Source organism: Dama dama, chromosome 24, assembly GCF_033118175.1.
Source record: "Dama dama isolate Ldn47 chromosome 24, ASM3311817v1, whole genome shotgun sequence".
In the NCBI taxonomy this organism is placed as follows: domain Eukaryota; kingdom Metazoa; phylum Chordata; class Mammalia; order Artiodactyla; family Cervidae; genus Dama; species Dama dama.
In genome coordinates this window covers 15,851,307-15,878,575 of record NC_083704.1, presented here as the reverse complement: position 1 = coordinate 15,878,575, position 27,269 = coordinate 15,851,307, and the positions used below count along the sequence as shown (strand labels likewise).

At 42.4% G+C, this 27,269-nt stretch overlaps 1 protein-coding gene across 3 annotated transcripts in view; it reads right to left on the bottom strand.

Annotated features, from left to right (window-relative positions):
* Nucleotides 1–385: 385 nt before the first annotated feature.
* STAC (SH3 and cysteine rich domain) overlaps nt 386–27,269 on the bottom strand; it is a 112,468-nt gene continuing 85,584 nt past the window's right edge. The window contains exons 9-11 of one of the 3 annotated variants that reach the window (XM_061127746.1): nt 13,400–13,451; nt 13,167–13,304; nt 386–2,131 (exon numbers count right to left, since the gene is read on the bottom strand). In XM_061127746.1, coding sequence (XP_060983729.1) covers nt 2,033–2,131; nt 13,167–13,304; nt 13,400–13,451 — 289 coding nt within the window. In that variant the 3' untranslated portion in view covers nt 386–2,032. Of the gene's footprint in view, nt 2,132–6,893; nt 10,592–13,166; nt 13,305–13,399; nt 13,452–27,269 lie in introns of those variants that run through there. The other 2 variants (XM_061127748.1, XM_061127747.1) reach the window with 2 other exon arrangements.

The following is a 27,269-nucleotide window of genomic DNA, read 5'->3' as shown; positions in this document are numbered from 1 at the left end:
ACCAGTCCATCCTAAAGGAAATCAGTCCTGAATATTCATTGGAAGGACTGATGCTGAAGCTGAAAACTCCAATACTTTGGCCACCTGATGCGAAGAACCCACTCATTGGAAAAGACCCTGATGCTGGGAAAGACTGAAGGTGGGAGGAGAAGGTGACAACAGAGGATGAGATGGTTGGGTGGTACCACCAACTTGATGGACATGAGTTTGAGTAAGCTCCGGGAGTTGGTGATGGACAGGGAAGCCTGGCGTGTTGCAGTCCATGGGGTCGCAAATAGTCGGACACAACTGAGCGATTAAACCGAACTGAGGATGTGACAAAACTGTACCCCAAAGCTTCAGCGGATGTTCCACTAGAAAGAAGAGATCAGGACACATGTTTTCTGTGCTCCTTCCAGCCACTGTGTTGTCTTTATTAGATGGGATTAAGAGGCAGAGAGCATTTGTTTATTCCCTTCAATGGACTGGCAGTCATGTTATCCATCCTGGCTCTCAAAGAATCCGTCTTGACTCTGCACACTCAGTTTTCACATTGTATCAGAGAGGGAGGACATTCTGGATGCTGGCTTTAAAATGAGAGTAAGGCATCCAAACTACTGTGGAAGCAGCAGCCATCCTGTCTCAGCTCCTAACTTCACACTAAGCAGTAAAAAAAGAAATAAATGGAGACAAACGGTGCTTTGGTTTGGGAAATAATGTTTACATGCACAGGATGCATCCACTTAAGTCTTTTAAAAACCAATTGTTCTAAGGACTTTATTGCTCTGTAACAAAATAAGCCAAACTGACATTGATTCCAAGGTCACTGTGAACTGAAGTTTAACTGTATTAATAAGATGTGAGTCTGAATGCTAGGAGGAGGCTGGAGGAGGAAGGCATCACAGTATATTGCGTTCTTGTAAACAGTAGTACATACAGAGTTAAGAGGGACTCCTCTAGTTGATGCTAAATAGGACCAAGTACCTCTGCTTGCAGAGGGATGAAGCATTATGGATTACATTCCATTTTACACCTGCTGGGGCAAAATATCCTGCCCTAAAGAAGAATGGATTCCAATCTGGCTACTTTTCTCCTAAGATGCTGTTTCTATTTCTCCTCCGTGATTCCGGTTCCCTGTAAGATGGGCTCAGCCTCCAAAAGGGAGTCCTGTGGGATGGCAGGAGGGGGAACTGCCCCTAACACAGAAGAGGTCAAAGGAAGAGGAAGCTTTCACGGAGACTTTCTGCCACATTCACGTCCCCAGCTCCATCTCCTCGGGGAAAGGATTTCATCATCGAAAGGAAAGGGCTGTATAGTCGTCAGTAAGTAAGCTCTCTGTCCTACCTTCCCCCACTTGGCCCACCACCTCCATGCTTCATATCCTGCATCTGGTAATGAGAGGCAGGAGGGGCTGCCTGACAGCAATTCCGGGGCAGATCAGGTCTTCAAGTTGCTGCCACATCAGCTTAGCCCTCACACCTAACACACACCACCAGGAGGTACTCTGAGGACAGAAGATTTGGCTGGATTGTAAAGTGGGGGTGGGGGTCTGTGGGGAGCACTGGCATGTTAGGGGTTAGGGAGTAGGGCTTCCTGCTGCTCTGTAGGAAGACCGCAGGCCTCTCACATGTGACGATGCTGACTGGTGGGTACTGGGGACAAAGGTCGGGAACCAGAATCACACCTGGCTACCTGGATCTGAGCCTCACCCTCGGGCCACCCCACAGACTGGAGCGCCCTCCAGCAGGTTAACTTACACCACATGGACGGGGAGGGAGCTGAGTTCTGGGGGACAACAGTGGTTACCAGCTGCTGGGTACCGCACTTGGCTCCACGAGCCGAAGCTCCCAGCCTCACCCCCACCTCGGGCAGCCTGGACGTGCTGTGCCATGGGCCCCCTGCCTTGAGGCTGTTCCCCCACAGTCTCAGACCCTTGAGTCTCGTCTCACTATTTCCTGGGTAGCTGGTCAGGGCGGCAGCTCCTCTGGGTTAACACAGTGTGAGATGAGGCATCACCCCAGGGCTTGCCGACTTCAAAAGGAGGGGCCAGCAATCAGATGTTTTCTAGAACATCGAGGGGGACCAGGCCTCTCTTCTTTCCACTGAGCACTCTGATAAAGCCGTCTTGTTCTTCTTCAGAAGCCACACAGATCTGAGTAAAAGGAAGGGAAAAAAAAGACATGTGTGAATAGGAAAGAAGCCAGAACACGTGGCGTGTATCACTGCTGGCTGAGGTCAGCGGACACCAAATTGGAAAAGAGGGACCGGTTTAGGGAAATTGCGGCTTGGACAGAAAAATATTTGATAAGAAATTAGGCACCACCCTGGGTTTGGAACTAGATTCAGGCATTGAATGTTTCCTGAGATTCAGTTTCATGAATGAGGATCAGTAAAGCAGGACCGGAGGTGATGATTCTGTGTTCCCTTCTCAAGCGTCCCTGTTGAGAGACCCCAGAAGGACAGAATGAGATAACGTTTATCAGAGCCTAGTATGTGCCACTCAATGAGTCCTTGATGCATTATTTTGTAATCCAAAATAACAGCCACCATTTAGAGGGCTCCTGTCATATACCTGGAAGTTTAAATGTAAAATATTAGGAAGTCAAAGGAAGTTATTTCATTCCTGGCCCCAAAGAAACAGATGCTAATATCTTGTATACTTTGGGGCTTCCCAGGTGGCACAGTGGCAAAGAATCTGCTTGCTAATGCATGAGACACAAGAGACGTGGGTTTGATCCCTGGGTTGGGAAGATACCCTGGAGAAGGAAATGGCAACCCACTCCAGTATTCTTGCCTGGAGAATCCCATGGACAGAGGAGCCTGGCAAGCTACACACTCCATGGAGTCGCAAAGAGTTGGACATGACTGAGCACACACACATACTTATTTCTTGCACATTTCAGAGCAGGATCGCCTACGCTAGACTTTAAAAGGAGGTGGTTAATATCCACTTGGGTACTTTGTCATTCACCCTTTACATGACATTGAAGGGCATGTAAGGGCTTCCTTTGGGGCTCAACTGGTAAAGAGTCTACCTGCAATGCGGGAGAACTGGGTTCAATCCCTGGGTTGGGAAGATCCCCTGGAAAAGGGAACAGCTACTCACTCCAGCATTCTGGCCTGGAGGATTCCCTGGACTGTGTAGTCCACGGGGGTCACAGAGTTGGACACAACTGAGCGACTTTCAAATGGAATGGAAGGGTGGGTATGTTCCAGTTGTAAGTGAGAAGTGGTTTCAAAGGGCTGTTACTGTGTTGTGAGTTTCTCCTGTTGAACTTGCTCCCAAGGGTGGTGGGTTGTGTCTTAGGTTGAATTCCCTAGGAACAGAGCCTGAGATAAAAATCCTCGTGCAAGTGACCTGCTGTGGGAGGGCTCAGGGGAGGTGGGAAGTGAGGGAAACAGGATGGGGCAGAAGGCGCTGGAAAGCTTGTGGGCTTAGCTGGACGTGAACCTCAGCCTGATCCCACAGCAAGCTCCTGAGTTTTAACTGTGTTACTGACCCCCTCTGAAGCAAGGGGTCTGGCAATTTGGACCACATGTTAGGTATTAGTCACTGCAGAGTGAGAAGCATAACCTCTCTGGGAGGCAGCTCTCTGGGTGATTCACTGGAGAAGGGGCAGCTCTGAGCTGTTAGTCATTCACACAGCAACTAGAAGATGGTGCCCCATCTAGTGAAGGCGATGCAGACAGGGCACCAACAGAAACCAATAGAGTGGGCTCTTTGACACAGAATAAGGAGCTTTATAGTTATATATCAGGATACTTAGAGAGCTTGATGTGTGACTCCTGATGCTTGGGGCACACCATGGACTGGTGTCTGATTTACATTTCAGAAATCTCCTACCTATGGGTTAAGTGCCCCCCTGGGCTCCATCCCATGTTGGGCCTGTCTGGCTAAAGTCCTACAGTCTAACTCACTTCTGAAAGTATGTACGCTAATAAGGTTTCCCCTTGCATTGCCTTCAAGCTAGTGTGTGCGTGCGTGCTCAGGCACTTCAGTCTTGTGTTCGACTCTTTGCAACCCCATGGACTGCCAGGCTCTTCTATCCATGGTATTTTCCTGGCAAGAATACTGGAGTGGGTTGCCATGCCTTCCTGCAGGGGATGTTCCCAACCCAGGGATCGAACCCATGTCTCCTGCGTCTTGGACATTGCAGGTGGATTCTTTACCTCTGAGCCACTGGGGAAGTCCTGCCTCCAAGCTCATTAACATTTATGCTGCCACTTAGAGCAGATGAACAGTCATTTTATTTCAAAAGATTTCTTGCCTAGCACTCTTGGATTCAGTTTTCCCCTCAAAATACCTGGAAAAAGATAGGGAACTTGAGGTGGAGAAGAAGTGTTGAAATACTGAACGCCCAGACTGACAACCATTCCAGAAGCTGAAATTTCTCTAAGACCTTTGGAGGTGAGCTCAACTGATGACAGAAGCAAGTTGTGCTGCTGGACTAAGGATAAATCTACCAGACTAAAAGATGCCACAGACACCCTTGGTAGACATCAACAGTCATCACTGCCCTCTTCCCACGCAGCAGAGTGGGGACTTTTGTTCTGTTGTTCATCTGTAGCCTGCAAGACTCAGATAAATCCTAACTGGTCCAAATGTGTTTCTGTCCTCTGTGCCAGCAATGCTCCTAGTGGTTCCCATGAGACTCGTTCTAGCCAATGAAACAGGAAGGACTATCTGCTTGGAAACTTCTGGGAAGATTTGTTTTCTTCTTGTAAGAAATGCACTGGGAAGAAAATCTCTCTTCTTCTGGCAAGGATTCTTGGAGGCCTGCAACCCTCTCTGACCACTAGGGGAGGTGGCTAACATTTCAATGTTAGCAGAACAGAGGGATGGAGGAATCTAGATCCTTGATCCTGGGATCAAACTGCTGAATTACAAATCCAAGAACTGCCCTGTATCCAGATCTCTTATTATCTTAGTAAAACATATCTTTGGAGGTCGACTCAATTGGAGTTTAGTGACTTGAGATATGTATTGGTTTACTACTGTGGTCATAACAAATTACCATGAACTTAGTGGCTTTCAACACCACAATCTAATATGTATACATACAGCTGACTCACTTTGTGGTATAGCAGAAATGAAGATAACATTGTAAAGCAACTCTACTCCAATAAAAATTAATTTAAAAAATAAAATAAAAAATATCTGGGTTACCAAAAAACCCCCAATAGTCTGGTGTCACAGTTTTCTAAGTCCTATATCTGGTGGGCTTGGCTAGTTTTCTCTGCTCTGGGTTTCACAAGGCCAATATCAAGGAGTCAGTAGGTCCTATTCCCTTCTCTTCTCTCCCGTTTCTCTAGGAGAGAATCCAGTCCCAGGCTCGCTTAGGCTATTGCTGAATTCAGTTACTCGTAGTTGTAGGCCTGAGGTTCCGCTTACCCTGCTGGCTGCCAGCCCTGGGTAATTCTCAGTGTCTAGAGGCCAGTTGAATTCCCTGACTTGAGGCCCCTTCCTACATCTCCATCCAGCAAGAGCGGGCTGAGTCCTTCCCACATTTAATCTCTCTCTGACCTACCCTTCTGCCTCATCTCTTTTCTACCCTCTTTTGCTGCATCTCTCTGGCTCCCGGAAGCTACATTTCACTGCCTTTAAGGACCCAAGTGATTAGATTTGGCCAATTTAGACAGTCCAGGCTACCCCCTGCCACAGGGCCCATAACCTGTGACATAATTACGTCTGCCAAGTTGCTTTTGCACATGAAATAAATCCAGATTGGTTTCCTTGGTTGCTGTAACAAATTACAGTAAGTTCCCTAAATACAAACCAGTTCCATTTCAAGACATGTCTGTAAGTCCAAGTTGTTCATAAGTCCAACAAAGTTAGTCAAGTTACCCAACTAACAGTCAGTTATATATACTATACGTAAAAGGTTTATAATATTGGGTTAGATAAAATGTACCTTCAGTTTTTAAGTAAAAATAAAAGACAGTTTTCATTTTCACCAAGAACTTTATTGAACAATATCTTCACTGTTTTGTTTCACTACCTTCTGCCTCCATCTTCCCAAAACTTTTTATCTTTTTGAGCAAAGAACTATTTCAGGTGCCTTTTATGGTCTTTCCATGAACTGAACTTTTTTTCCATTAAGAGAATCTTATAAAGACTGAAACAAATAGACATCTGAAGGTGTGGTATCTTGTGAATACAGCAGATGAATCAGAACTTTCCAGCCAAGCTGTGACAGTTTTTGCCTGGTTATCAAAGAAGTATGCAGTCTTGCATTATCCTGTTGGGAGACTATGAGTTTTCTGTTGACTAATTTCAGATGCTTTTCATCAAGTGCTGCTTTCATTTTGTCTAACTGGGAGCAGTACTTGGACTTAATTGTTTCTTTTTCTTGGAGGAGCTCATAACAGAGGAGTCTCTTCCAACCCACCATATAGAAAACATCACCTTCTTTGAATGAAGAGCAGCCTTAGGTGTGGTTGGTGTGGCTCACTATCCCTTCCATTCTACATTACTGTACAGTATCCACTTGCCTGCTCATTACAATTTGTTAATGGAACATTTTTGTTACGTTTAAGAAGAGAATTATATATGGAAATGTGGTCAAGAAGGTTTTTTTCACTTAACTTATGTGGAACCCAAATATCAAAGTGATGAACATAACCAAGCTGGTGCAAATGATTTTCAGTGCTCAATTTGGATATTTTGTGTATGTTGGCTATCTCCCAAGTGGTGTAACATTGACTGTTCTCAATTAACGTCTCGATCTGATCACAGTCAACTGCAACTGGTCTACCTGACTGTGGAGCATTGTCTAGTGAGGTATGTCTAGGACGAAACTTTGCAAACCACTTTTAGCACTGTTGATCAGTCACAGCATCTTCTCTATACAGTGCACAAATCTTTTTCTGCATTTCAGTTGTGTTTTTATCTTTCTTGAAATAATAAAGCATAGTAGGCTGAGAACATTGCTTTTTACTTCCATCTTCAATACAAAAATGCTACACAAAAATTCACCAATTTTGATTTTTTTAAATGCATGCTGACATGACAGATGTCACACTATACAATTTAACAAAATTGTTTTGAATGAAGTTAAAGACAACTAAGTACTACTAGAGCCAACTTATGAAAAAAACAAAAGGAACTTTTGGGCCAACCCAATACTTTGCAAGCAAATAACACATAAAAAAGAAACACAAAAAATAAAGGAGACATTTTTACAGGACAGTACCTTGAGAAGTACAGCAGTACAGTACAACGCTGGCACTGAGGAAGCAGGCAAGAGGAGTTATTGACTAGAGGAGGGAGAGAAGGTGGGCGATGGTAGAGCTGAAGGATCGTCAGCAATAGAGACGGAGGGCAAGCTGTGATTTCACTCACACACCTGACCTTGATGGCAAAGGTTCTGGTTCCTTGCTGGATTCAATTCTATCTACCCTCTTGAAAAAAAATGCTCCAGCAATGTCTGGGAAGTAGTTCTTTTTTCCTCATCACAGATGACACAGTAGCACTGGACTGCATTCTGAGCAGCTGCTTCAGCCTCCGTGGACCGTTCTATGTTGGGGTCCTGCATGCCAAAAGCTAGCAGTGCCTCCTCAGATAAAGAAAACCCCTTGTCACTTCCTGTGGCGTGAGTTCCTTCGGTTCCTCAGCAGTATCAGCTACATCACCACTGCTTTTACATGTGTTTCTGGACATCCTGGGTCTGAAATAAAGACACTGTCTTGCTGTACTCTACACAGTACCACACGTAAAGTCCACAGAAGCATGGCCGCGTGTAGAGGCTGAAGGCACAGACAATGCATGCAGACACGCGAACTAATAATGGCGTGACTGGACATGTGAACACATGTTCACATCTTTGAAAGTTTGCAACGTCAAGGTTCCTATGCAGGGGACTTACTGTGCCACAAATTCAGTAAACTAAAACAACACAAATTTATTATCTTGCAGTTCTGGAGAGCAGAGTCCCCAAATCAGGGAGCTGGCAGGGCTGTGTTCTCTCCAGAGGCTCAAAGTGAGAATCTATTTCCTTGCCTTCAGCTTCTTGAGGCCACCTGCATTCCTTGGCTCATGGTCCCTTCCTTTATCTTCGAGGCCAGCAGCACAGAATCTTCAAATTCCTCTTTCTTCCTCTCTCTCTACTTCCACTGTCATCTCCTCTGACTCTGACCCTCCTATTTCTTGTAAGACTCCCTGTGATTGCATTAGGTTTATCTGGATAACCTACATCTCAAGATCCTTAACTTAAAGAAAACCTGCTGCAGAGGAAAGAGGGCTGATTGAGGAGAAAACACTATGAGGAAATAAACACTAAATTAAAATCAATGCCAGGAGTGATTAAAGTCTGAATAAAAACTTCAGAAAACTGAAATGAAGTGGGGGACTATCTTGAAACATTCTCCTAAGAAGAAGTGAAGCGATAAAGAGATTAAAACCATAAGGACAAAACAGTAAAACAGAGATGATTCAACTGAAGAGTTATTAAGCTTCTGAAGGAAGAAGCATTAAGATCAAAAGGCAAATGACAAAATGAGGGAACTGCTGGCCACGTACAGCAGATCAGGTGTCAATAGTTTTAAGGGAGAAAACTTTTTCAGTAGCATAAGAAAGTACATAAACAGATGATTCATAAAGAAATACAGGGGCTTCTCTGGTGGTCCAGTGGTTAGAAATCTGCCTTGCAATGCAGGGGACATTGGCTCAATCTCTAGTCTGAGATGATCCCACATGCCGCTGGACAGCTAAGCCTGTGTACCACAACTACTGAACACGCTCTAGAGCCTGCAACTCACACCTGCTGAGTCCATGTGCCACAGCCACTGCAGCCCGAGCGCCTTAGAACCTGGGCTCTGCAACAAGAGAAGCCACCGCAATGAGAAGCCCGAGCATCGCAACCAGAGAGCGGCCACCACACAGCGGCAGAGACCCGTCACAGCCAAAAATAAAAAGAAAGAAATTCTCTTTAAAAAAGAAATACAAATGCCCAATACATACATGATAAAATCTCAACTCCCCTAACCACCCAGGAAATAAGGATTAACACGAAATATTACTCACTTCTAAAAATGACAGATATCGTTTGTATGCTATACAAATATGTAATAGACAGTAATATTCAGTTCTGGCAAGGATGTGGTAACCTGAATATTTTCATAAACAGCTGATGTGGGTGTAAACTGGCATAAACTGTTGGGAGGCAGTATGTATCAAGAACTGGAAAAATGGTTTATCGGTTTTCTTGTAAATTCTAAAGCATTTCCTAAAGAAGGAATCAGAGTTATGGGAAAAAACTTAAATTTGGAGCTGTTCATTGCAGTTATCCATAATGGTTTTTTTAAAGTTCTGAATCTCCAGTCACAGGAATACTAGATACTTTCTTGTATATCTGTCCATCTCGTACGGCTGGCAAACTTTTTCTGTAAGGGACTGAATAGTAAATATTTGCAGGCATTGTGGTCTCCACTGCAATGGCTCAACTCAGCTGCTGCAGTGTGCAAGCAGCCATAAGCAACGTGCAATGAATGAGTGCAGCAATGTTCTAATAAACTTTGTTTTAAAAACAGGGCCAGATGGATGCAGAGTTTGGTTTCCCAACCTCTGATCTATATGATGATATCTTATATAATTGCTAAAACCTGTGTTTTGATAAACATATAATAACTAAGTTAATAAAAGTTGGAAAACTATATAGAATATGATATCAAAATAAGAAAAGTTTGGTGGGAAATAACACAAAGGTATTCATGTTGATCATTGCTTGATGGTTGAATTACCTTGAACTTGGTTTTCTTCTTTATAATTTTGGGGGGTATTTTTCAAATTTTCTCCACAATAAATGCATTTTAGTTTTATAATCTAAAAGTGATTTATCCATTAAAATGCTTTTATAGAACATAAGAATCAGTTAAAATAGGTATCCAGGGATGATGGAATCATGGATGAATTAAAAAATAGTTTTATGGTATTTAAGTTGATCTCATAAGGATAGTTTTGAAATTTCAAAAATGAGAACATACTTTTGTGTCACTGCAAACTCTAGATAGGTTCTTGACAAAAAGATAACTTAATTCTATTTGTAGCAAGAGTTCTGTGGAAACAATAATGTAATAATTGTAAGACAGATGAACCCCAGAGGCAGAAATGTGATTTAATCACAGAGATGTGTTACACGTGTTTCCAGAATCAAATTTCTTCTTTTTCCCTGCTAATGACCACTTGTCTCTTTATATTTTTAGACTTATAAGTGCATGCTATGTTCTGACGTCTGCTGCTGTTGTTTCAGTTGCTAAAGCCCCACGGACTGTAGGCCGCCGGACTCCTCTGTCCATGGGGTTTCCTAGGCAAGAAGAACACTGGAGTGGGTTGCCATTTCCTCTTCCAAGAGATCTTCTCGATCCAGGGATTGAACCTGCGTCTCTTGCACTGCAAGCAGGTTCTTCACCCCTGAGCAACCAGGGAAGCTTTCTGAGGTTCATCAGGTAATTTCGGGAGGCCCTGGCCGCTGCAGATGGATGTCCCATTTAGGCAGCAAGGGTAATGACTCCACTCAGCGCTGATCCGTGGTGGCTGGGCACGGTGCTGGCGCTTTACACAGGTGACAGACGTGACTCTCATCTCCAGGCTGTGACGATCTTACAGAGGAGAGCACTGACATTCAGAGGGGATTTTGTCAAAATCACATGGGGTATAGACCATTTCTGTATGACACTGGGATCTGTGTTTTTGCTACTACAGTGAACTCCCCTCAATCAATAAGCAAGTTTCAAACTTGTACACCTAAAATAGCTTAAGACACTAAAGTGGAGATAAATTTAATTTTTTTCTCAATAATTGATTTTTTAATTTGTATTGATTTTTTAAAATGTAATTTTCTTTTAGGGGGCTGATATTTTCCAAAAATTGACAATGCAAAAGGCACTTTGCATTCCACATTGACGACAAAGACTGAAAACAGAGAGTCTGTGTAGAAGCAAAGAGACCTCAGTGCATTTTGCTGACGCACATGTAACTGGAAATAAAAATGCCTTCAGTTGTCACAGAACTACTAGAGGACACAAAAGTGAGAAATGGAAATGAAGGTCATTCTCGAATTTTAGCTTTGATCAGAACACCCGGGAAGTCTGTAAAAAGACTAATTTCCTGCCTTTGCCCTGAAGGTTTCTGCTTTGGCAGATCTGGGGTGGAGTCAAAAATCAGCATTTTCAACAAGCTCCCAGGTTATTCTGATTCAGAGGGTGCAATGGCCACCCCTTAGAAATATCAGGCTGGACAACTATCAGAGGTTACAGCACTCTCCTACAATTATGGGCAGATCCATGTGGTTCCAGGTCCAAGCTGAAATGCTGTGCTGGGTCTTGAACACGTCTCATTAAAGATGCTGGGTGGTTTGTCTCTCCCCTGCCCCAGCAGGTTGTCAGTTCAGCCGTGAGAGGGGAACACACATATATGAGCTCACTTCCAGAAAAAAAATTGAGGTTTGGGGGGCATAAGGTCCAGGGATTGGCAGAAGTCACTGATTGAGCAGCTGTTCCACTTCTGGAAATTGATCAACTTAAGCACATTTTAACTTGCCTTCTGGTTGGTTTCCTGCCATTCCCTTCTCCAGGGGAATTTCCCGACCCAGGGATCAAACCCGGGTCTCCTTCATCGCAGGCAGATTCTTTACCCTCTGAGCTACCAGGGAAGCTCTATTTGTATTTTAGTAACATAAAATAATGTTTAATCTCAAATGGGGAAGCACAAGATTATTCTGAGAAGAAAAATCAAAGCAGCTAGCAAAATTACGTAATAATGCTTTGCCAATAAAGATGAACATCCTTCCTGGATGTATTTCATTCAGAAGACTTCCCAGATTTTGTAACAGGAAGAATACAGTTGAGTAATCTTGGAGAAGTTTGAGACATTGACATGGAATCCAGATGGGAAATGTGACTGTTTGCTTCGTGGGGTGTGTATGGCGTTAGAGATGGGGTCTCAGTCTGATGAGGGTGAGTCCATTGCCTGGAATCAAGAATGACTCACTAAGGCTTCTGTGGCTTCTGTATGAGCAAGAATTTGTTCCCAGGGGGTCCTTCTGGTCCTAGGACACTTGCCTTCCCTGGGAATTGACAATGCAAAAGGCACTTTGCATTCCGAGTTTGTTCCACATCGTCCAGGGCACATGGCTCAGTGGAAGGCATTGACTTGAAGTTTGCAGATCTATCTTTAAGTTCCAGCCTGGCCACATGCCAGGTTATTGCCCCCGAGCAAGGCACATCATTGTTTCCTCATTTATAGGGCATGTGTAAAACTTCAACAAATAAAATGTATTGGGTTGGCCAAAAGGTTCGTTGAATTTTTTTCTGTAAGACGGCTCTAGTAGTGCTTAGTTGCCTTTAACTTCATTTGAAACAATTTTGTTTAGATTGTATTGTGACATCTATCATACCAGCATGCATTTAAAAAAACTTATCAAAATTAGTGACTTTTTGTGTAGTTATTTTAATATTGAAGACAGAAGGAAGAAGAGACATTTTTATTATGCTTTATTATTTCAAGAAAGGTAAAAATGCAACTGAAGCAAAAAAAGATTTGTGCAGTGTATGGAGAAGGTGCTGTGACTGGTCGAATGTGTCAAAAGTGGTTTGAGAAGTTTCACACTAGATTTCACGCTGGAGGATGCTCCGCAGTTAAGGTAGTGGAGCAAAATGGTGAATACGTTGTTCAATACAGTTCTTGGTGAAAATGAAAAATATGTCTTTTATTTTTACTTAGAAACCAAAGGAAATTTGTAGCCAACCCAATAGATATATAAGCTTTATAAGTATTATATAAGCTATATGTTTGGTTCTCAGGAAAGGCAACTGAGCTTCCTAACATTTTGGTTTTGCCTGTTTAGATCCTGCTACACTAATATCAGGCTTCCTTGGTGGCTCAGATGGTAAAGAATCTGCCTACAATGTGGGAGACCTGGGTTTGATCCCTGGGTTGGGACGATCCCCTGGAGAAGGGAAAGGCAACCCACTCCAGTATTCTGGTCTGGAGAAGTCCAAGAGGTCACAAAGAGTCAGACATGACTGAGCGATTAAAACACACACACACACACAAATATCACTGGACTAAGAATATCTTTTCTCAAAGTGAATACACTCACGTGACTACTTGTTAAGATTTATTGCTATTTGTAAAATGACCCTTACTCTATTTTGGTCACACTGGGTGGGCGCTGGTGGGCTTTACTCACCTGATTCTCTTTCAGGGTTATCTGTCCCTGTTCCTTACACCCAGTGAAGGTTCTAACACATCTAAAAATCTTCTCATTTTGGTGTACTCTCTGAACAAAGTTGGCTGGAAAGAAGCCAATTCTGTCTTGAATTTTCCCCTGAAAGGAAAAAAAGAGGCATGCAGCCATAATTGTAGCATTTATGGTAATTATAGTTACCAAATGATTTTTCTTAAAGAAAAAGAAATACTTACTTTCCACCAGTCTTCATTAGAGTCCTCTAGAAGAGTAATCATGTCTCCTGGCCTAAAATGAAGAATGAATGAGTTGGGTGGGGGGTAGAGAGGGTGAAAAAGAAAAAGATGGTATTTTAAAGTCAGAAGTGGTAGCTTTCACTCACCCAAATAATACTAAAATAAAAATGAATTTTACCTGCTCTTCCCACCCATGAAAGTAGCTTTGTTAGAGGCTGAATGCAAATGTAATTTCTGTGCTGTATTTAGAAAAAAATCTTTAACTTTATTTTTATACACAGATTATCATCTCTGCATTGTAAAAAACTCTGAAATGTGGAAGTCTAAAATATGAAAACTGGAGTTTTTTCATATTCTGCCCCATAATCCTCCTCCCACTGTCCAGAGGTGACCACTGTTAGTAGTTTCCTGTGTCTCCCTCTGGACTCTTTTCCACGCACTGACATTTATACAGAGATATGTAGGTGTATTTGCTGTTTCTTTTGTCTTCTATTGACATCTAGAATGAGGCATTGTCTTTACTATTAGCTGCATCTTCTCAGTACCTTCTTGAAACCACTTTTATTTAATTTCTATTTCCCTTGTCTGCCACTTTTTATGTTGGTATAATCAGGAAGTTTGTTTTAGACTTGTGTGTGTGTGCATGTTATATCCTTCATTAGGAATTACTTGGGTTTAACTGAAGACTTACATGATGTTTTTGCTATGGGTATTGTAGATACAGTGATTATTGTCACCTCTAATTTGATTTTCACATCCACCTGTGTGTGTGTGTATGTGTGTGTGTCTTTTATTCCTTCTACCCAGCACCTAATGGCACTTTTACTATCTGAAGACTCATATTATTTTTCAACTTGGGAAAATCTTGTCCACTATTTTTTCACTGTTTTCTCCCCGTCATTTTCTTTCTTCTTTTTTCCTGGAATTTCTAGTCAACATGTGTTGGACTTTCTAGATCAATTATCTATATCTTTTGTCTTTCTAACATTATTTTCTGTCTTTAACAAGAAATCTAGTCTAAAATTTTTCTCAATTTAATCTTCCTAATTGCTTAGTTTGTGTATGGGCTTATCTCTTGTAATATTTATTACAGTACTGAGGGTTTTAGGGAAAATTTAATTTCCAAGAGTTCTTTATCATTTTCTGAATGTCTCCTTTTCACCTTTGTCAACTTTATCTTATGGATGGAATAGCATGATGGATATTGCTGAGGATATTATTAGATATTAAAAACAATATTTCTTCCCTTTATTAAATTTGTTTCCATTAGGATTAGTTAGAGTGTTATTTGTCTTATTGCTTCTTTTTTTGGTTGTGCTGAGCAGCATTTGGGATCTTACTTCCCCAAGCAGGGATTGAACCCATGCCCCCTGCAATGGAAGCACAGTTTATCTTATTAGTTTACTTTTCCTTCATGTCAAGGGATTTTGTCCTGCACCTGTGTTTCTTGGCTATTTCTTTATATTCATAACTGAAAACACAGGGTGTGAATCTCTGGGTGAGTTTCTCCACTATCAGCTACATCTGCATCTGCTATGTGTGAGGGCTAATTTCAGGCTCTGCTTAGGACAGCAGGGTGTGTCAGTTGATGCATCTCATTTTTGGATGCTTGAGAGTATAGCAGACAAGCAGTTTGGGGACTCCCACCACCACCCCAATGGCTAAAACAAGGGTGGCTTTCTTAACCCTGGGAAGGAGAAGGTTAATTTATTTTCCTCCAAGTAAAGCTGACTTTTCCTCCCCTACCACTCTCTACAAGCTCTGGAGGTCTAGAACTACCTCCAATTCTTTTTCTTTCTCAGTCTTTTGGGCCACACAGGGGCACACTTCCTTGGGCATGGGTTCCCTTTCTTAGAGCACAGGTGATGGTTTAATTCTACAGTCAATCACAACTGCTGCCTATTTTTTTCTTTCTAAGTAGTAATAATGGGTTATAAATGAACACTGTTGGGACTCTGTATCAGTTATATTTTGCTGATAATGCTGTGTAACAAACAACCCCCAAATCTCAAAGGTTCACTCACATTCTTGAGTGCTGGCTGGGATGACTGGGGTGATTTTGCCTTATTCCACGTTTCTCATGCCCAAGAAGACCAGTTTGGACATTCATGGCATTGCCAGGGCAGCAAATGGAAATGTGAAAAACATGTAAGGCTTCTAATGCATAGGCTCAGAGCTGACATGACACATTGTCATTCTGCCTCAAAGCAACTCTGGTGAAAGAATTGTAAAGTCTCATGGCAAACAGCATGGATACAGGGACAGTGGAGAATTGAGGCCACTAATGCAATTCAGCCACTGCGACACCCACATGCTCTTTTGTGAGATCAGTGTCTGTTTGAGTATGCTCTGACATAGATGTTTCTCTCTGAGCATTCTTTGGACTCTGGTCATCTTCCTTGTTCTCAATTTGCTGTAGTCTCCCAAGAAATTCCCAAGATTTGGGGGTCTCTGATAGTGTTATTTTCTAGTACTATTATGGAGATATTCTCAGAAAAACATATTTCTCACACTTTAAGGGATTGGAGCAAGAAGGCAAGCAGATTTGTGTGCTCCCTTTGCTATTCTGGTTCAATCTTCTCTGCTGTCATTTTCAATTCTCAGCTAATATTTATCTTCGTAGGGGATTCCAAATATAACAGGCTTGTTACATCTGAAGCATTAAACACAACTGGCATTTTGGTATTTCAACAGTCACAGTTTCATACTGATGTCACAGAAAGCGAGGAGGATGAAAATCACTCTTTTCCCAGGTGAGGGATTTAATTAAGCAGCAAGGATGAAAGTCGATGTAGAAAAATCCTTCTAGCTCCAGCAGATTTTATTTAACCTAGTAACCTAAGAAACTGTGTGTTAGCATCAACTAGAGTGACTTTGCTGATGGTTGGGCAAAAAATTATAAGCAGCGAATCAAGATTGGAAAAGGCTTCTTTCCCTGGGTGTAAAACAGTGTTGCCTGAATCCAACATCTATTTTGCTAAAAAAAATATGTATTTATTTATTTGACTGCATCAGGTCTTAGTTGCAGTATGCAAACTCTTAGATGAAGCATATGGGATCTAGTTCTCTGACAGGGATTGAACATGGGTCCCCCTGCACTGCAGAATGTGGAGTCAGCCACTGGATCACCAGGGAAGTCCCTCCAACATCTATGTTTATGGTCTGAATGGTCAATCTTGACCATGCCCAGAGGTAGACAGTACCTGAGCCCATGACCCATGTGAAATAAACCACACATTAGAATAAAGCACTCACTGGAATACAAGCTATAATTTTATGAGAAAGATCAGATCTCCCGACAGCATGATGGGGATTCTGTCTTAGGAAAGAGCGCTGCCAGCATCTGAAAACTGCTTGGTGAATGAGGAGACTTACATTCATCCCTTTATCTTTTGTTGTTCTGTTTACCTGCTCATTCCACAAATGTTCTAGACCACTGACTCTGAAAGGATGATTTTACTAGGCATTGGGTATACTTCGGTGAGTAAAGGCCTCACAGGAGCTAATATTCTAGTAAGAAAGATGGATAATAAATAAGAAAATGCATAATTAAACATTTCATAAATAATAAATATAGAATGTGTATGCATAACTAATAAATATATGATTGCAAATTGTCTTCAGGACTACCAGTGAAATAAACAGGATGCATAAAGAATGAGTGATTCCTACTGATACGACTTAAATACTCTAATCATGAGGCAGAGACAGCTAATGTGTTTTTCATTTTGGGGAGGATCTTGCTTTAGGGCGGTACTTGAACCCAAAACAACAACTCTCTAATATCTGGGTCGGTACATGTGTGGCTTGTGGGGCTTCTGCTGCCCTCTTGCCTCTGCCTGGCACCCCCCAGCAATCTCAGCATTCTTTCCCACTGAGCCCCCCTTAGATCCTTTCCCACTCTGGGCTCTGGGCAGTTGATCTGAGCAGGCACTTAAGGTAAAATCATTCTGTGTAATATAATATTTTTAATTTATTTTAAAAAATGCCTTGACCCACTTTGAAACTCTGTCTAGGGACTGATGAGCTCCTCTTAGACAACTGATTAAATTAACAACCCACACCACCTCCCTCTGGGGGCTCGAATGCTCTGGGGCACTATGCACCAGCCTCATCCTTAACTGCCCTGGCGCGGGCTCTGGACAGCTCAGGACAGCCTCTGTGACTGGAGCCTGGGACATTATTCAAATCAGCTAACCCGTGGGGAGCCTGGGAAACCTCACTCACCCAGCTGCTGACCACATGTAAGCTGCCCCTACAGCTCCAGCTGCTGTTACCCCGACTCCCCAGTCGCTGGTGTGGTCCTGAGTGGCTGCACCACACACTTCACTCTCAACTGTGGGTTCTCTTCTAACCTGTTCTCAACTCAGGCCTCTTCCCCTTCCTTCTGCCCACCTGCTCTCCTGACGCAGAACCTTGCCATGGGTCTTGGTAGAACGGAGGCCTAAGGCTTAATATTCTCCGTCCTTGGGTTGTTCCTAAGATGGACACTGCCAGGGTGTGACTCTGCCTCCAGCTGTTTTACGCCTCTCTGCTGACTGGAGCCCTTTCCATGAAATAATTCTTATGTTGTGTTATCACATTCTGTTAGTAGAAAGTCCTGCTCTGGTCTATCAGCTATTTTCTTTCTTTTAGGTGACTTTATATTCTGATCCATTATATATAGATTTTATAATTTAACTCTATATTTCCAAATCTTGGAGACGAACTCCAAAGAAAGTGAAAGTGAAAGTTGGTAGTTGTGTCCGACTCTTTGTGACCCCACGGACTATACAGTCCATGGAAGATGAACTCATCTGGCTCCCAAATACTTAAAATAGTTTGTGCATGCTAAGTTGCTTAGTCATGTCCGACTCTTTGTGACCCTATGGACCATGGTAGCCCATCAGGGTCCTTTGTCCATGGGATTCTCCAGGCAATAATACTGGAGTGAGTCGCCATGCCCTCCTCCAGGGGATCTTCCTGTTTCTTTTGCTTAATTCAATCAATCAGAATATCCTAAGTTCAAATATAAATTCTGCTGCATTGTAACCTAAAATTATGTTGTTGTTTTTGTTCATCGCTCAGTCATGTCCAACTCTTTGCAACCCTATGGACTGTAGCACGCCAGGTTTCCCTGTCCTTCACCATCTCCTGGAGTTTGCTCAAACTCATGTCCATTGAGTCGGAGATGCCATCTAGCCATCTCATCTTCTGTCATCCCGTTCTCCTCCTGCCTTCAATCTTTTCCAGCATCAGGGTCTTTTGCAGTGAGTTAGCTCTTTGCATCAGGTTGCCAAAGTACTAGAGAGTTATATACATTGATAAAATGTACAATACACTTCAGAAACAATCCAGTTTGTAGCAGAGAGATCATAACACCACAGCTGGCCTTTTTGTTTGTTCAGTAAAATGGGTCTTAAACCTTGAGGAAGACTCTCAGATGACCTATAGCATGGTTCATGGAACATCTTAAAATTCTGAGGGAACTGTGGGCTATCCACAGGGGTAGGAATAAAGTAACAAAGCTAACTACAGAGTCATGGCTTTGTGGTGAGGAGGACAGAGTTTATTTGTGAGTGTGTATATGTGTGTTTATGTGCATGTGAGCTGGACAGTTGCTCTCTGGGGTCGTTTCCAGCAGTCCTCTGTGTCCCTCATGTGGTTTTCCACTTGGACACAGCAACCCTTCTCGCCCTCACCCAGGTACACTGGATTCAGGGACTGTGAGGACACAATGTTCACAGAGCGTATGAATGATGCAGGCAAGCCCAGCCATCTACAGGAAACTCTTCTGCAAGGTTAAGTTATGAAGATGGTTGAGTCTTTCATGGGTGGGGGCTCCCAGAGGGTCAACTGTGAGCTGTCTCGAGGCCCCCCATGTAGCCTGTCTCTGGTCCCCACGTAGAACACAGATTCCTATGGTTGGAGACAGTGACACCCTTTTAATGAGGTCACATGTTAGGTCTCAGGTGTGTACTCAGGATAAAAAGATGCTTCAAAGCATCAGTTATCTTAACTGTTGGGTGACAATAAAAATAGTACATTTCTTACTTTTTTGATGATTAAATGAGTTAAGACCTGAGAAACACATTTAGATAAGCCCACAAGAGATGGTGGTTATTATGGTTGTTAAGACATTGTTACTGTCCTCAAGATGTTGGTGATCTCAACTGGTAACTTAACAGTATCACTGCCAAATGAGAAGAAATACACTCTAAGGGCATAGACATGTATGGAATTAAGAAACAAAATTTGCTACTAGTCTAGCAAAAAAGGAAGTGGGGGAGACTAGTAGCAAAAAAAAAAAAAAAAATTTGCTACTAGTAGCAAAATTAACAAACAAAAATTCCAAACAAACAGGCTTCTTTGAGACTGAGCTACCTCAATGATATTCACATAAGTACACACTCCAAGGCATCTATATCTCCATCTCTCTATACAGTGAACTATATTGACTTTGCAAAGTTGCTATGTGAATTAAATGAGAAGACCTATGTGGAAGCCTTCAGCACTGTGAACGATATACACTAAAGGCTTAAAAGTTCTAATTTCCTTCTAAAAATTTAGTTTTTTACTGGGGTATGAGAAAATTCAGTGTCCCCTCAGGTTTCGCAGGGGCAACTGCTTAATGTAATAACCTTTGACCTCTTAAGGGGCTTCAAAAACTGACCTTTGATGTAATTCAGTGTTTTGGAAAAGTTTCTCTCTCTTCACATCCCCAACCCCCTCTCTCTTCCCCTTGACTCCAGATAGCGACCACATAGTTGTGGCAGGCTCAGGGTGGAGGGAAGAATCTACTGCCCATTAGCTGACTTCAGGGGAGATGCTGGAAGGGTGCAGGTCCCCCCTACCCAGAGCCTGGGGGGACAGCAAAGTTCACTGAAGGAAGTGGGGGAGACTAGTAGCAATTACACACAAGGAAGAAGATCAAGAGAGACTTTCTCCCTAAGAGGGTTTGATTCCACCACTAAGTCCACGAAATCATGCTGCCTCTTGTACCACTCAAACTTTGTGAAACTCCTTAGAATTGCCCATTTTACTCTGCAACTATTTGGAGATTTTAAAAAATTTCTTACAGTTTCCCATTCATTAGGCAAAAGAACCCCAAATCAAGCTTACATCAACCACTCTTACTCAGGCCAAACAAATCTCCTGGAGAAACCCAAGCCAAGGGGAACAGAAAAGTAAAAGAGAAAGTCACTCAGTTGTGTCCAACTCTTTGCGATCCCATGGACTATAGCCCGCCAGGCTCCTCTGTTCATGGGATTCTCCAGGCAAAGATACTGGAGTGGGTTGCCATTCCCTTCTCAAGAGGATCTTCCCAAACCAGGGATCGAACTCACGTCTCCTGCATTGTAGGTGGTTTCTTTACCATCTTAGCCACCAGAGAAGTCTCAAGGGGAACAGAAAAGGAGCCAGCCAAACTGCTCCATTAGTTTCAGATCTATTGCTAAATTTTCCCCTAGACCCTTTTCTTGATTTCCATTATCCTGGTCCAGAGCCTTTAAAATCTTAGCATGTGGTTAGGGAACAAGGGACTCCTGAACTCTGCTGTGTGATTTTGTCTTAAGCTTGGCGTCCAGAAAACTGGCCTGCGCCTTCTCAAGTCCAGAGACCAGCTCAGAGAGAAAGGATTCAGCTAAAGGGCCATGTGGATGAGATTTGGTAAATGTTCCTGAACTGTCACAGATCATGCTCTCCAGAACCTAATTGAAAAAGGCATTTGAGTGAGAGAGAGGCTGCTAAACACATTAGTGATATTCGGGAAGATCTGGGTTTCTTGACATAGCACAGCGTCAGAGTATAATATGCATCAGAGACTTTCCTCAAATAGCCCTTAATTGCATTTTGATGTCCTGGTGACTGTGAAGATTATTTTAAATCAAATTGGTGCATTAGAATTACATTTAGTTTTAATTAAGTTGATGCATTTGCCAAGCAGTAATGTACTTAAGAGAATGGAAATGAGACACCAAGTCTTATTTTGTCTAACACTGTCTCTAGGGCTCTCCTTTTCTTATTTTATGGAGGATTTATAAAACCATACAGAGTGAAGGACATTACCAAATAAACCACAGGCTAAAGCCGCAGTGCTGACCAGTGTATTGAGCACTGGCTGAGGATCAGAAATCTGCATCCCATTTGGGTCGGCCGCTGGCCCACTGTTCATCTCAGGAGAAGTCAGTTAAGTCACAGTTGTTCTCAAACCTGGCAGATTACCAGAGTCTAAGGGAATATTTGACCATACAGATTTCCAAATGGGAATTGAGTCTCCAGTGTGGGTGTAACCCAGGAGTCTCTATTTTAATAATGTTCTCCTGGAGATTCATACGGATTATAACATGTAGTTTAACCATCCTAACCACTGTTCTCTCCTCTGCAAAATGCTGCTTGCTTGAACCACTTCACTGATCAGTTGAAAGAATGCAAGGGGTTGTCAGGGACAATTTGGAAGACTCTGAAATGGGCAAAACTGATGACTGAACTGGGGTGCTGTCTGGTGCACCCTTCTGGGTCACCTCCCCCTTTCAGGGTCTTTGAGCTACTGCACATCTCTGCAATAATGCAAATAAGCCTTACCCCGAGAAACATTAGTGAACTGTGTCTGGCAGAAAGTAGTCAATGACTACCCTGTGAATATTATCTACTTTTGCACCCATTTGTAAGTTCACATCAGCACTCCTGATTGCCTACATATGGGTGCTGCGTGAATCTTCCTTTGAATCAGATGTTAAAGTGTACTGGTTCTCTCATTCATTAGTGATTCAAATTAAAATTCTGACCTGTACTCATTTTATATTTGTAGAACAGTAATCATTTTAATTTTAAAAAATTATCCTTGACCAGGAGTGACTTTTCATGAACCCCAGTCTATAATCACACACTTCCTGTTCTTTTGAAGCAAATTTAACAATCCAAATAGATTTATAAGGAGTAATGTGAGTGGCCAAAAAGGGTAAAATTAACCCATTATCTGAATCTGCTAATATAAATTGTCTTCCTTAACAGAGAGGAAACCTATCATGTCAGTGTAGGATGGAAAGACAAGTGGATGAAGAGTTTGCCTCCCCAGATAACAGCTCTAAGCCTCCACTTCCACCTGTGGGTTCCTGGACTCGCTTCTCTCTCCCCCTCCTCAAAAGGGTAAAAGACCATAAATTATCTCCTTGGAATATGAACTGAACAGCTAAGTGTCCATTTGCTAAGCTTTACTGAATTTTAAGACAGTCTTTCCAGAATGAAGACTGGGATGAATGTAAGAATCTAAGTATGCTCCTGCAGTGAATTTCCACAACTTCTTTTGGAATGGGATTTGCAACTGGCTTGCATCTGACACCACTTGTTCTTATAGTTGAATTATTCTTCTGTTACCCTTTCCTCAGTGGAAGAGGGAATGACTGCTCACTGTTCAAGCCGTACAGGTACTCATGTCCACTCTTTCTGGAAGTCCTGGACGGGCTGCGATGCCATCTCCTTGCAAAATCTTCCCTGGCTTCTTCCCAAGGCTGTTTCAATGCCTTCTTCTTTTTTTTTTTTTTAAATATTAAATGAAATTATGTCGTGTAAATAACTTGATACACATTGAAAGTGTTAGTCGCTCAGTTGAGTCCAACTCTTTGCATCCCATAGACTGTAGCCCACCAGGCTCCTCTGTCCATGGAATTCTCTAGGCAAGAATACTGGAGTGAGTTGCCATTCCCTTCTCCAGGAGATATTCCCCATCCAGGGACTGAACCCAGGTCTCCTGCATTGCAGGCAGATTCTTTACCATCTGAGCCACCAGGGAAGCCCTTGATATACAGTATATGCTCCCTCAATATTAGCTTCCTTCCTCTCTTCCTTCTAGATTTTAGATCACAGTTCTATTCTGCAGTGGGATCACGCGGTCGGAAGACCTGATTCGCTCCAGCTGATGTTTCAGCGTCCCCCTGAGGTGCAGCAGCAGTATCTGGAACTACATCCCTGCCCACAAGCCCTCATATCGAAGGGACTTTCTTGTCGAGGGCCTGCAGCCTTATGGCCACGGGAGCTCTTTGATAACAGGGCCTGTGAACTGCATCTCATTCACCACGAGGTGAGCGGTGGCACATGACACAAATCCTGGAGATAGCTGCACAAGGGTTAAAGTCCCATTTGACCTTATTTCAAGTGGTGCTTTCAATAAATCAGGAAGAGGTGAATTCAGCCCATCCCATCTCCAGAGGTTTTTGTGAATATCAGCTAATGGGACAATTGGTTGCCTGGTTTTGTTCAGACTCGCACACAGAAAAATCTGGTACTCATGACTTCCAAGAAAGAGTCTGGCAATTCAAGACTTTAAATCAGGAATCTAATTTGGAGTTACAAAAGAAGATATGTTTTTCTCTTACGGCCCCCAAATTTAGCTATTCTGACACAAACAGATTGAGTGGCAATTAATTTACATCTCTCTTAAAATTTAATAATATTCAAACAGCAGTTTCCTCATTCCCTCTTTTGGCTCACAGGAATTTTTCCTCTCCTCTTCACCCCTTATGAAACATGGCCATTATCATATAAATCTGTTTGGGGAGAACTAATAAAAATGAAAATGATTTAGATGTGGAAAACCAAAATGGATTCTTTGGAATAGACATACATGGTCACTTAAATATGTATTTGAACCCTTGAGTTTTTTGTTTATGCTTGATCTTTTATTTCAGAGTCCCTACCAATGTTTTAGGGGTTCATGCTTACTCAGAGTTATTTATATATGCTGACTATTTAAACAATATGTCAACTTGGCCAAGCCACTGAAGTTATTCTTACAGATTTTAAAAATATGCATCACTGTGAATTAATAAGTGATATCTCCAAGAATATTTTGCAGACTTTCAATGAGACAGGTTACACTGCAAATATGGACGGCAGGATTTACTTTCATCAAAAGGCTAAGAAAGGGTTATCAAGCTTTTGCTAATATGTGTGTGTATAAATGCATGTGTATTTGTGTGTGTGTGTCTGAATGTGTGTGTGTGTGTGGCTGTGTGTGAGTTTGCTTGTATCTGATTGTGAGTGTGTAGGGATGTATGTGCATATGTGAGTGTGTCACACACAGTCAGGTACATGGTCAGGAGAATGACGGACCCACGGCTTTTGTGAATTTATGAGACAGTCTCTGATCATGATGCCAGTCCTGATTATGGGGTTCTCCAGTTTGTATTTCAAGTCGCATTTTAAAAAGCTTTGCTCATTAATTAAGCTGGCATTCCATAAAGTGTAATTTTCAGGACTTTTAAAAAACTAGACATTAAAGGTGTTTGGTGGAGACTGTCTAAGACCCTTAATGACAGAGGTTATCTACTATGCTAGCTCATTACACTCAGCCAGAGGAACCCGGGTGGCTCACTGATGTTATCAGACCTCAAATTATCAGCAAGGGCAGCTTAGAGAGCCCCTCGCATGATGGCATCACATCCATCTCGTGTATCAGCGATAAAATTCCATACCTGGAGCATGTCATGTCAGCAACCACAAAACCTACTCAGAAGGTAAGAGACGGTGTCACAGCCTCCTTATCACCAGACTAATTAGATAAAGTCTCCTTGGATGTGCTCAAAGATAAGACAGAGTGTTGAACTATATATCCCTAAAGATATATATACTATATATCGTTAGAGTAATTGATCAGAAGACCAGGAAAATAAAATGTATTGTGAAATGATGCAAATGATGAAGAGATGGTATCTAAACAAACTGTACACCTCACTTTGTACTGGGCACAAATAGCATCTCATTTTTTTTTTTTTTAACATTATCTCATTGCTCAGTCTCCCTAGGAAGGAGAAAATGGAGGCTGCAAGAGATTAAACAGTTTGCTCAAATTGATGCAGCTAGGATGTGTCAGAGCTGGGAGGTGGACCCAGGTCAATGTGACCCCCAGACACTGCTCCTTTCCGCCCTGCACCCTTGCTCTCCCCTACTCTCTGCCCATGATGGTAGGAAGATTATCATGGCTTCCATGAGCTCCAGAGTTTTGGGGAGGTAACAGCAGATGAATTTATGAAGGAAGTTTGCACTGACAGTGTAGCAAAGCTGACTGTACGAAGCCTCTGCCTTTAGGCAGTGTGTGGAGACTAATGATGGGACCACAGCAGTTCTGAGGGGGGCAGGAGCTGCTCTAGGAATAAGGAGGCAGAGCCCTACACTCCTTCTCCCTGAGGCTCACCCTACCATGCCCAAACTGTGTTTGGCTTAGCAGGGCTTCTTCCACATTGTCTTCAACTCTTTGTTCTTTGTGAATATGACTACGGGCTACTGTTGGTCTATTTTTCTACAATTTCTTCTCAACAAATCATATTCATCCTGAGTTCAAGCCCCATCTCCTTCAGGAAACAGGTCCTGGTAAACCACTCTGAGCTGGGTTAGCTTCCTCCTTTACAGCGTCCATTCTATTAACATGGACTCTATTTGCCCACTAATTGTATATGCCAGGGACAACACTTGTTCATTCATTTAATCTCCACAATACTTATTCATTCATTCATGAAATATTTATTAAGCATCTACTAAGTCTCAAGATCCGCTGGATCATCGAAAAAGCAAGAGAGTTCCAGAAAAATATCTATTTCTGCTTTATTGATTATGCCAAAGCCTTTGACTGTGTGGATCACAACAAACTGGAAAATTCTTCAAGAGATGGGAATACCAGACCTGCCTCTTAAGAAACCTGTATGCAGGTCAGGAAGCAACAGTTAGAACTGGACATGGAACAACAGACTGGTTCCAAATAGGAAAAGGAGTACGTCAAGGCTGTATATTGTCACCCTGCTTATTTAACTTATATGCAGAGTACATCATGAGAAACGCTGGGCTGGAAGAAGCACAAGCTGGAATCAAGATTGCCGGGAGAAATATCAATAACCTCAGATATGCAGATGACACCACCCTTATAGTAGAAAGTGAAGAACTAAAGGACCTCTTGATGAAAGTGAAAGAGGAGAGTGAAAAAGTTAGCTTAAAGCTCAATAGTCAGAAAACTAAGATCATGGCATCTGGTCTCATCATTTCATGGCAATTAGATGGGGAAACAGTGGAAACAGTGGCTGACTTTATTTTTTGGGCTCCAAAATCACTGCAGATGGTGACTGCAGCCATGAAATTAAATGACGGTTACTCCTTGAAAGGAAAGTTATGACCAACCTAGACAGCATATTAAAAAGCAGAGACATTACTTTGCCAACAAAGGTCCATCTAGTCAAGGCTATGGTTTTTCCAGTGGTCATGTATGGATGTGAGAGTTGGACTATAAAGAAAGCTGAGTGCCGAAGAATTGATGCTTTTGAACTGAGGTGTTGGAGAAGACTCTTGAGAGCCTTTTGGATTGCAAGGAGACCCAACCAGTCCATCCTAAAGGAAATCAGTCCTGAATATTCATTGGAAGGACTGATGTTGAAGCTGAAACTCCAATCCTTTGGCCACCTGATGCGAAGAGCTGACTCATTTGAAAAGACCCTGACATTGGGAAAGATTGAAGGCAGGAGGAGAAGGGGACGACAGAGGATGAGAAGGTTGGATGGCATCACCAACTCAATGGACATGAGTTTGGGTAAACTCCGGGAGTTGGTGATGGACAGGAAGGCCTGGCGTGCTGCAGTTCATGGGGTCGCAAAGAATTGGACACGATTGAGTGACTGAACTGAACTGAAGTCTTAAGAACTGGCCTATACTCCAGGGACACAGGGTTATTTAACAAATACAGATTTGTTCTCATGGGCTTTACAAGGGAGAGATAAGTTAACCAAACAATCCCAGAAATATATAAATACAAAATGAGATAAATGCTTTGAAAAGAGATATGATGTCATGAAAGTATATCATAGAGGATCTCACTGAGGTTGCACCAAGGAAGAGTTGAGATTTACTGGGT